We start from the raw sequence: 10,715 nt of genomic DNA, 5'->3' as shown, positions 1-10,715 counted from the left end.
GATGGAGGAGACATAGACCCTGACTCTGGGATCTCCCAGTCTGATGGAGGAGACATGGTCCCTGACTCTGGGAGCTCCCAGTCTGATGGAGGAGACATGGTCCCTGACTCTGGGAGCTCCCAGTCTGATGGAGGAGACATGGTCCCTGACTCTGGGAGCTCCCAGTCTGATGGAGGAGACATGCTCCCTGACTTTGGGAGCTCCCAGTCTGATGGAGGAGACATGGTCCCTGACTCTGGGAGCTCCCAGTCTGATGGAGGAGACATGCTCCCTGACGCTGGGAGCTCCCAGTCTGATGGAGGAGACATGGTCCCTGACTCTGGGAACTCCCAGTCTGATGGAGGAGACATGCTCCCTGACGCTGGGAGCTCCCAGTCTGATGGAGGAGACATGTACCCTGACTCTGGGAGCTCCCAGTCTGATGGAGGAGACATGCTCCCTGACTGGGAGCTCCCAGTCTGATGGAGGAGACATGGTCCCTGACGCTGGGAGCTCCCAGTCTGATGGAGGAGACATGGTCCCTGACTCTGGGAACTCCCAGTCTGATGGAGGAGACATGCTCCCTGACGCTGGGAGCTCCCAGTCTGATGGAGGAGACATGTACCCTGACTCTGGGAGCTCCCAGTCTGATGGAGGAGACATGCTCCCTGACGCTGGGAGCTCCCAGTCTGATGGAGGAGACATAGACCCTGACTCTGGGATCTCCCAGTCTGATGGAGGAGACATGGTCCCTGACTCTGGGAGCTCCCAGTCTGATGGAGGAGACATGCTCCCTGATGCTGGGAGTTCCCAGTCTGATGGAGGAGACATGGTCCCTGACGCTGGGAGCTCCCAGTCTGATGGAGGAGACATGGTCCCTGACGCTGGGAGCTCCCAGTCTCATGGAGGAGACATAGACCCTGACTCTGGGAGCTCCCAATCTGATGGAGGAGACATGGACCATGCCTCTGGGAGCTCCCAGTCTGATGAAGGAGACGTGGTCTCTGCCTCTGGGAGCTCCCAGTCTGATGAAGGAGACATAGACCCTGACTCTGGGAGCTCCCAGTCTGATGAAGGAGACATGGTCCCTGCCTTTGGGAGCTCCCGGTCTGATGGAGGAGACATAGACCCTGACTCTGGGAGCTCCCAGTCTGATGGAGGAGACATGGTCCCTGACTCTGGGAGCTCCCAGTCTGATGGAGGAGACATGGACCCTCACTCCTGGAGTTCCCAGTCTGACGAGGGAGACATAGTCCCTGACTCCGGGAGCTCCCAGTCTGATGGAGGAAACATGGTCTATAACTCTGGGAGCTCTCAATCTGATGGAGGAGACATGGATCTTGACTCTGGGAGCTCCTAGTCTGATGGAGGAGGCATAGTTTCTGACCCTAGAAGCTCCCAGTTGATGGGGAGACACGGTTCCCAACATCTGAGAGCTCCCAGTCTGAGGGAGGTGACATGGTCTCCAACACTTGGGAATTCCCAATCCAATGGGGGAGACATTGTTCCTGACTTCTAAGAGCTCCCAGTCTGATGGGGAGACATGGTCCCCAACATCTGGGAACTTCCATTCTGTGAGGAGACACAACTTCCACACCTACAGGCCTCCATCCTAATGGAGCAATCATCCTTATTTCAGTTTGAAAGAGAAACTCCACCATCTGATGATAGAAACTTTGCCCTCACAATAATAGAAAGGAGGAGACATGATCCCCACTGCAGAGGATCTCCCAGTCTGAATAAGGAGGCCTGATTCATCCTTATTCTCTGCCTGCAGTCTGATAGGAGAGGTAAACTCCTATAATTAACCCATTACCCCAATATGGACCCTATGTTTTAGGGTCCACCTGTCTGCAGGAAAAAGGATGCTCCACCATCAGACTATGCCTTCTCTTTTAAAACCTTCAGTCTGCTGCACCTCTTATTTGAGAGAGAAGGCATGGGGGTCCCCTTTAGCAACCCTCAGTCTGATGGAGGAGGCCTGTCTACCCACAGTGTAGGTCATTAGTTTGATAGAAGAGGCAGAACCCTATTTGGGGACCCCCAAGTTAGACGGAGGAGACAAGGCTGCTTCCTTCAGCCTGATGGGGGATGGGTATCCATCTTTGGTCTATGTCCCCCAGCCTGATGGAGGAAGCCAAGGCTCCTTTTGGGAGCCCTTGTCTAAAAAGGGGCACGCCTTGCCCCTTCCCACACACTCACGGGCCACCTGCAGCTCCACTTCCAGTGTCTCAGTCTTGCCCTGCACTGTGACGGTCTTGAGTGTGTAGCGGCCAGTGTCTGTGAGGTTCAGCTTCTGCACCAACAGCGAGCAGTTGGGGAAGCCCACCTCCCGGCCTGTGTGCGCGGGGCCTGCAATCCAGGTTCCTGACGGCAGCTGGCTGAGCAGCCGGTTGGGCTCGGAGGCAGGCCCGCGGTACCAGGCGTAGACCAGCAGGTCCCTGGGGTAGCCCTGCACAGTCAGTGTTACGTCCTGGCCCTCCGTTGGCTTGGTGGGCACGGGCACGATCATCGTGGCAACTGCTGCAGCTGGGGAGAGAGCGAGCGGGCTGGGTCAGTTTGGTCTGCATCTGGCATGGTGTCCCCTTCCCAACCCTTGCTGGCCTCCCCGCAGCTGGCTGGCACTCCCCATGTAGGGTGCTGGGAAGGAGACTGAGGAAGGAGGTGACTTGTGCGGTGGTGGAGGTGGATTCTGGGTCCCAATAGTGTCTGCTGGGGTCTGTGTTTCCCCTATCAGACTACAAATTCCCAGCCTTTGAGAGGTGTCTCTCCCATCAAACTGGAAGACCCTAGAGGGTTGGGTCATGTCTCCTCCATCAGATTGGAAATTCCCAAAATATAGGGGCCATGTCTCCCCTATCAGAGTGGAAATCCCAGAACATGGGGACCATGTCTTCCCCATGAGATGGTTGGGACTTGTGTCTGTCAGACCGAGAGACCCCAGAATGTGTAAGCCATAGCTCCTCCATCAGATTGAAAGATTCTTGAGGGTGACAGCATGTCTCCTCCATCAGATTGAAAATTCCTACAAGGCGGCAGCCCTGTTTCCTCCATCAGATTGAGAAATTCTAAATTGTTGCTGAGTTTTTCCAATCAAGTTGGGGACCCTGGAAGTTAGAGGGAAATGTCTATTCCATCAGACTGGAAATTCCTAGAAAGTGGGGTCCTGTACTCCTCCATCAGATTAGGAGTACCCCAAAGGTGGATACCCCATCAGGCTAGGAATGCTCAAAAAACAGGGCCATGTCTCCTAGAGACCAAGTCTCCCCATCAGAGGGAAATTTCTCCCCAAGTGCAGACTGTGTCTCCTCCATCTGACTAGGAGCTCACTGAGGGTGGGTTGTCATATCTCCCTCATTACTGACATGAAGGATGAGGCATTGCCTCTTCTCTTTGAGCAGCAATTCCTTGAATAAGGGAGCCATGTTTCCCTGCCCCAGGATCATCTCTCCAAGGACAGAGGCCTTGTCTCCTCCATCAGATTAGTCTCCCAAGGTGGAGGGAGGGTGGCGTCTCCTTTTCTTCTGTGTCTTTCCCAGCACCTGCCACAGAGTTGCTGACAGTGCTAGAAGCCCTTGGGGGCACTGTATCCACTCCCTGCACATACCTGCATACCTTGGACACCCCCCTTCTTGGACTGCACAGACAGGGCTTGGGGTGGCGCCTGAGGTCATCTGGTCCATCCCCCTGTCTCCTGTCAAGACCAGCTGCCAAAGCCCCAGATGAGTGGAGCGGGAGTCACACTTACCTCTGGGGATGCCATTTCTGCTTTGGGTGAAAATCCACCCCTTGGATGAGACCCAGCCTGTTAGTGGGAGGGAGGGAACGACCATTCCCCACTGTCCCCCGGGGGATGATGGCCACTTGGGAAGGAACCGAGGTGGAATTAATGAGGCCTTAATGTTCAAAGCCACCATCCCCGGAAGATGAGAAAATGTCTCCTGAGGATCCCAATGGCTCTGAAATGCCAGCTGCCTGCACTGCCCCAGCCCTCAGGTCATTTTAGGACAGAAGCAAGATGACAATGCCTCCCCAGCTGTTTCTCCGTTTGCCAGCAATTGGCTGTGATTCTTCAGTTGTGTGTGTGTGTGTGTGTGTGTGTGTGTATACCCATCATCTGGGTCAGATAACTGGGTAGTCTAGTTGGCTGCACAGAATTTCAGCTGTCTGTGTGGTGGGGTGGGGGCGGGTAGTGGGTCAAGCCCCTAAACAGCTGGTGACTGAATTTAGAGCAGTGGCACCCACCTGAAGTGATATCTGAGTGATTTTCCACTCTGTCAACCCACAATGGTTTGCCATTTGTTCTCTAGGTGAACAGGACACGGGCTGTCTCTCTTTAGACCCAGATGCAAACAGATCTGCTTGATATGCCACTTTGTCACAGCTCATGAATGAACTGTGAATCTACCATGTTCCAATTCTCTGTTGGGCAAATGGTGGCTTAACCTTCACAGCCTGATGAGGCCTCCATGGGGACTGGGGGGTGGTCAGGCTGGGGGTGACTCACCAGAGAGCTTGACCACGACTGAGGCAGATCCAGATAGCAGGGTCTTGGTGTTCTTCGCAATACATGTGTACGTCCCCTCCTGGGCAGCTGTCATGCTGCTGATGTTGAGGTGGTCTTGGCCATTCTTTAGGGCCTGCCCGTTGAAGGTCCACACATACTCGGGCTCTGGGCAGGACCTGGACACGCACCACAGGGTGAGGGACGTGTTGAAGTCAACTTTGATGGTGCAGCCTGTGCGGGTGGTGGAATCCTGGAGGATGGCCACACGCTCTGGGCCAACTGTGAGGGCAGGAGGGAGATAGATGGGGCAGTAGAGGGAAGGAGGAGTGGAGGTTGGTACCCCTGGTTTTCTCTCCACCAAGCTAGGTCCCTGGGAATATCTTGGCCTAGTGGAGGGGAAAAAAAGCTCTGGCCTTAACTCTAACTTGTTCTAGGATCTTGAGAATCACTCCCTCTCAGAGGATCTCACCTTTCTCTCCTGTAAAAAGAATGTGTTGGGCCAGATAATATTTCAAGGTATTTTTGAAATCTATGGCTCCATTGACAAATAAAAAAAGCCTAAATGATTTTTTTTTCTGACAAAGCCATTCTAAGAGTGTAGAATTCTAGGGCTTCAAGAATTGGTGCTTCTAGGTTCTAAGGTTCTAAGCTTCTAGAAATCTATGTTTCTAAGATTCTAGACTAAGATTTCAGGGTTAGATTCTAAGATTCTAAGAATCTCTGCATCTAGAGGTTCTAAGATTCTCAGAGTCTGGAATTCAGTGCTTCTGAAGTCTGGAATTCTCTGGTTGTAAGATTCTAGGATTGTAGGCACTAAGTTTTTCTACATCATGGGTCCTCATGTACCTTGGTGATTTATTTTCCCAGGATTCCACACTGCACATCGCTGCTCCTGGGAACGACTGCATGCTTTGGTTATGTTGTTAAATTTTGTGTCCCCTCCCATTACACTATTCCCTCCCCTGCTCCCTTTTCAAACCAATTGGCCCTGTTTTCTCTGTAGATATTGCTCCTAACTGAAGGATTATTCAATAGTAAAGGTGGTCTGTAGAAGTCCTTTAGGATATGGGGCAAGTGTATTTTTTTGTTTGTTGTTGTTTTTTTTTGTTTGTTTGTTTGTTTGTTTTTTGAGACAGCATCTTGCTCTGTCGCCCAGGCTGGAGTGCAGTGGTGCAATCATAGCTTACTGCATCTGCAACCTCGGCCTCCGGGGCTCAAGGAATCCTCCCATCTCAGCCTCCTGAGTGGCTGGGACTACAGGCATGTGCCACCATGCCTGGCTAATTTTTATGTTTTTTGGTAGAGATGGGGTCTTGCTATGTTGCCCAGGCTGGTCTCAAACTTCTGGGTTCAGGTGATCCTCCCGCCTAGGCCTCCCAGAGTGCTGGGATTACAGGCGTGAGCCACTGCACCTGGCGAGGGCAAGTGCACTTTAAGAGGGGTCCCTGGTCCCCAACCCCAGCTTGCCTGCTGACTCGCTGTGTGCCCTTAGGCCCCCTCTCCTGGCCTCAGTTTCCCCATCCATGAGGTTTGGACACTGGGTATCTCCGGTGGGGCCAGGAGGACTCACAGTACACGGTCAGGTTGATGGGCTCGCTGCGGCTGACACTGACCGGGTTCCACACCTCACACTGATAGGCGCCGGCCTCCTCCCGGCGGATGCCGTGCCTGGCCAGCACCCGGCTGTCAGGGGACAGGCCCAGGCGGAGAGCGACGGGCAGGGCCCCACCGTTGAAGAACCAGCGGACCTCGGCGGTGGGGCTGGGGCTGCTGCACATGAGGCGCAGGGTGTCTCGACGTTCCACCAGCGCTGTGCTGTTGGCCAAGACTGTGGGCTGGGCCAGGATCTCTGTGGGGGCAACAGACAGAGGGGGAGGGGGCCGGACACCACCTGCTCTGAGGGCCTTCCCTTCCCCCAACAAGGGGCATGGCCGGATTGTGGCTGGGCCCCTACACCCTCAGCCGGAGGGACAAAGAATGGTTTTAGGAGGCAGGTCTAATGCTGGAGGCCATCTTGAAGGAGGTGAGCATTTTGAGGTTATTTTAGAAACTTATTCCCTGATGGTTTCCCTGATGATTTGTTGGATTTTTTTTTTTTTTTAAAAGAAGGATTGAGAAGGAGATGGGAAGGCCCAGCTGGGGCAGAGGCGGGTGTTGGGGGGTGTCTCACCATGGACCTGCACGTGTCCGTAGCCCACCTCGGTCTGCAACTGCCTGTTGAAGGTCTGCAGGATGTAGGTGCCTGAGTGCCGGGGCAGGATGCCCTGGATGTCCAGGCTGCCATCGGGGCGCACAGCCTCCCGCCCCGTGTGGGCCGGGCCAGGAGTCTCATCGCCTGTGCTCACGATGTAGCTGGCCACCAGGTATGACACGCTGAGTGTGGGCCCCGCATACCAGCTGTAGGCGAGCAGTTCCCCCGAAAGCCCATGGACGACCAGCGTGACGTTGTCCCCTTCGCTCGGCTGGGCAGGCTCCAGGGTGATAGAGATCTCGGCCCCCACATTCAGGAATGTGGCTGAGGAAGAGGAGTCAGAGGGGTTGGATGAGGCAGGTTTGATCAATCGCCCCATTTGACAGAAGAAGAGACTCAGGCTCGGGGCACGTCCTCAGCCCAATGTCCTCTGTGTAAATGAGGACAGGCAAAACCAGGATTCGAACCTGCAACTCTGACTCTCAACATCTCAGCCACCTAATCTTTCTGGGAGTTTATCTGCATGGCTTCGAGTACACTGTCTTTCTCTGTGTTTCTGTTCTTCCAACTCTCACATGGGGATGACAGGTCTACCTGCCTGGTAAGGTTGTAAGGATTCTGTATACATACCATGCTTACAATGCCTGGTATACAGTAAGTGCCCAATACATGTTAGTCAGATGCAGGAGCTCAGTCCCAGGGAGGGAATCAGTCCGAGGGAGGGAGGCGTGTATTGTGAGGATTGGGTCTGAGGGACTGTGCCAAGGATCTAGCATCACATCTTGCATACAGCAAGTGCAAAGCAAGTGCTCGGCCCACAGGACCTGCGGCTTTAAGCCGGACCCAAAGGGTTTTCCCATCATGACAGTTACAAACTAAGTCTCGCGAGATCCGGCTGCGTATCCAGCCCGGCTAATTGTATGGCCCCACGTAGGACGTCAGGGCCTGCCCCCTGGGTCCTGACTCCCGGTCTGGGGCGCTACCTCTGCCTCTCCAAGCTCGCCTACAGCGGAAAGCAGGGGTAAGATGAACACACTCCACCCCTTTCCTTCTCAACCAAGCAGATCAGCCCCAAGCCCGATGAGCTGGTCGGGGCTGCTTGGGTTTGAATGCCTGGAACGGGCGGCTGTGACAGTGCTCACGTAAAAAGGACTGACATGGCTGGCCAGCTTTCTGGTACTTTCCAGGCTGTTAGAGTGTGGCTAGGAGTGAGGGGCTCTGGGTCTAGCCCTCAGTCCTGCCACTCTCTGGCTGTGTGACAGCGGCCAATGGTTTCACCTTTCTGAGCCTCGTTTTCTCCCTATGAAGTGCGGTTCACGTGTGGGCCTCCCTCATAGGTGGTTTGGGGTTTGTTTTTTTTTTGAGATGGAGTCTTGCTTTGTTGCCCAGGCTGGAGTGCAGTGGTGCAGTCTCGGCACACTATGACCTCCACCTCCTGGGTTCAAGTGATTCTCCTGCCTCAGCCTCCCGAGCAGCTGGGACTACAGGCATGTGCCACCACACCTAGCTAATTTTTTGTATTTTAGTAGAGATGGGGTTTTACTATGTTAACCAGGCTGGTCTTGAACTCCCGACCTCAGGTGATCCGCCCGCCTCGGCCTCCCAAAGTGCTGGGATTAGTGGTGTGAGCCACCGTGCCCGGCCCCTCATAGGTGGTTTTAAACACATGAGAAGCTCTCAGAACAGCTCCGGGCACACGGCATATATGGTGCTGCTTATAATGACCTTTACATGACCCTGTCAGTGAGGCCCCATTCACAGGCAGGTACACAGAGGCTGAGAAGGGAAAGGCAACTGCCCCAAGCTACATCTTCCGGGAGAAACAGCTGCTGGGAAGAGTTTAGCCTCGTCAAGGCTTCCATAGCTGATAAAACAGAAACCTGCAGGAATGAAGGAGCAACAGCGGCTCCCTTGTCCTGGCTTGTGCCCTGGGCTTAGAAATCTCCAAAGCCCACCCTGAAAACCTCTCTGGGTGGCTGTCCCCAGCCTGCCCAATGCAGATGCCTCTTGGAGGGGTAAACTGTGCCGGTGTGAAGCAGGGCTGCCCTCCCTCCCTAGCACGCTGGACTTCTGCTCACACCTTCCCTCTCTCAGACTGGGGGTCCCCTCCCCTCCCTGGGGTCCTCGGGGGGCTGAGGTGCTGGGGGGTGCCATTCTCGCTCACCACTGAGGAGCAGCCAGCTGTACCCAGTCAGCGCCATCTTTCACCCCAAACTGAGTCTTGGAGATGGTGGCGTTGAAGTCCCAGTGCTCGGACTCCCTTCCTGGTTGGGGCTCGGCTCCGTCTGCCGCAGGACCTGGGAGGGTTTGGTGATTTGGAGCCAGGGGAGATCACCTGAATTTGGAGGGATCGAGTCACCAAGGATCTGGGGCCCGGTTTGGGTACCAGGGTGGGTGTGGCGGGCACCGGCCAGAGGCCGTGACCTGGGCAGGCCTCCTGGGGCAGCAGCCTAACCCTCTTTGTGCCGAGGGCCTGGATTTGGTACTGGGAGAGGAACCAGGTCACCGAGGAGAATAGAGGAAAAGTAGGGGAAGGTTTTCGGGTAGTTCTTACCAACCACTCAGGCCCGTGGCCTCCTCAGAGAGCTTGGGAGTCACCAAGGAATAAAATCAGTAAAAGGTGACTGCACCTTTCCCAGCCCCAGCCAGTGCAGGGGACCTACAGGTGTTGTCTCAGTGGATGGCAAAACAACCCTGTAAAGTGGGCACCTTTAGGACCCCCCTTTGCAGATGGAGATGAGCTAGGTGGGGACTCCCACTTGTCCGGGTTCCTGCAGGGAGAGGGGATTTGAGCCCTGCTCTGTGTGCAAACCCAGACAGAAGGGCAGGAAGCTGTATGGCCACATGCTTTCTTTGGGGCTCTCCTTCTTGTTGGCTTCCTGCAAAGTGCTCAGAAGTTCACATTCTCTTTCTCCCACTTCGGAGGCCTTGTTTTCCCCTCTCTGTCAAATGGGCGTATTCGGAGGCTTTGGGGCCAAGGAGAGCTGAGTTTTGACATCAGCTCTGCACTTACCCAAAGTGGGGCTGGGGACAGTCCCTTGTTGAGTCTCCATTTATTATTCTGATAAATAGAGATGATGGCCGGGTGCAGTAGCTCGCGCCTGTCATCCCAGCACTTCGGGAGGCCAAGGCAGGCGGATCATTTGAGGTCAGGAGTTCGAGATGAGCCTGGCCAACATGGCGAAACCCCATCTCTACTAAAAATAATAATAATAAAAATAGCCAGGCGTGGTGGCTGGTGCCTGTAGTCCCAGCACTTTGGGAGGCTGAGATGGGCAGATCACCTGGGGTGAGGAGTTTGCAACCAGCCTGACCAACATGGCGAAACCCCGTCTCTATTAAAAATATAAAAGTTAGCTGGGTGTGGTGGCTAATGCCTGTAATCCCAGCACTTTGGGAGGCCAAGGCAGGTGGCTCACGAGGTCAGGAGTTCGAGACCAGCTTGGCCAATATGGTGAAACCCCGTATGTACTAAAAATATAAAAAATTAGCTGGGTGTGGTGGTGTGCACCTGTAGTCCCAGCTACTCGAGAGGCTGAGGCAGGAGAATCTCTTGAATCCAGGAGGTGGAGGTTGCAGCGAGCTGAGATCACACCACTGCACTCCAGCCTGGGTGACAGAGTGAGACTCTATCTCAAAAAACAAAAGCAAAAACAAAAAATAAAAGTTAGCCGGTCATGGTGGCACATGCCTGTAATCCCAGCTACTAGGGAGGCTGAGGTAGGAGAATCGCTTGAATCCAGGAGGTGGAGGTTGCAGTGAGCCGAGATCCTGCCACTGCACTCCAGCCTGGGTGACAGAGCAAGACTCCATTTCAAAAACAAACAAAAAAATACAGATGATATGGACCCTACTTCAGGGTTGTTGACAGCAGTTAGTGAGAGGCTACAAGTCAGGGATTTAAGCCAGGGCCTGGTGGACGTGGGTGTGATTGGTATGCCTGTTATTAAAAGTATAGGCTCTGGCCGGGCGTGGTGGCTCATGGCCGGACATAGTGGCTCATGCCTGTAGTCCTAGCACTTTGGGAGGCCGAGGTGG

The 10,715-nt window shown here is 54.4% G+C and overlaps 1 protein-coding gene across 1 annotated transcript; it reads right to left on the bottom strand.

The window, feature by feature from the left end:
• Positions 1 to 2,089: 2,089 nt before the first annotated feature.
• Positions 2,090 to 8,878, bottom strand: CEACAM16 (CEA cell adhesion molecule 16, tectorial membrane component). Its single transcript, XM_034945865.3, has 5 exons — positions 8,842 to 8,878; positions 6,657 to 7,001; positions 6,057 to 6,335; positions 4,487 to 4,765; positions 2,090 to 2,508 (listed from the first exon to the last, which is right to left on the bottom strand). Exons 1-5 carry the CDS (start codon positions 8,876 to 8,878, stop codon positions 2,090 to 2,092), a joined length of 1,359 nt encoding a protein of 452 aa, XP_034801756.3.
• Positions 8,879 to 10,715: the final 1,837 nt, after the last annotated feature.

Source organism: Pan paniscus, chromosome 20 (genome assembly GCF_029289425.2).
Source record: "Pan paniscus chromosome 20, NHGRI_mPanPan1-v2.0_pri, whole genome shotgun sequence".
Classification (NCBI taxonomy): Eukaryota; Metazoa; Chordata; class Mammalia; order Primates; family Hominidae; genus Pan; species Pan paniscus.
This window is presented reverse-complemented; position numbering and strand designations above follow the sequence as displayed.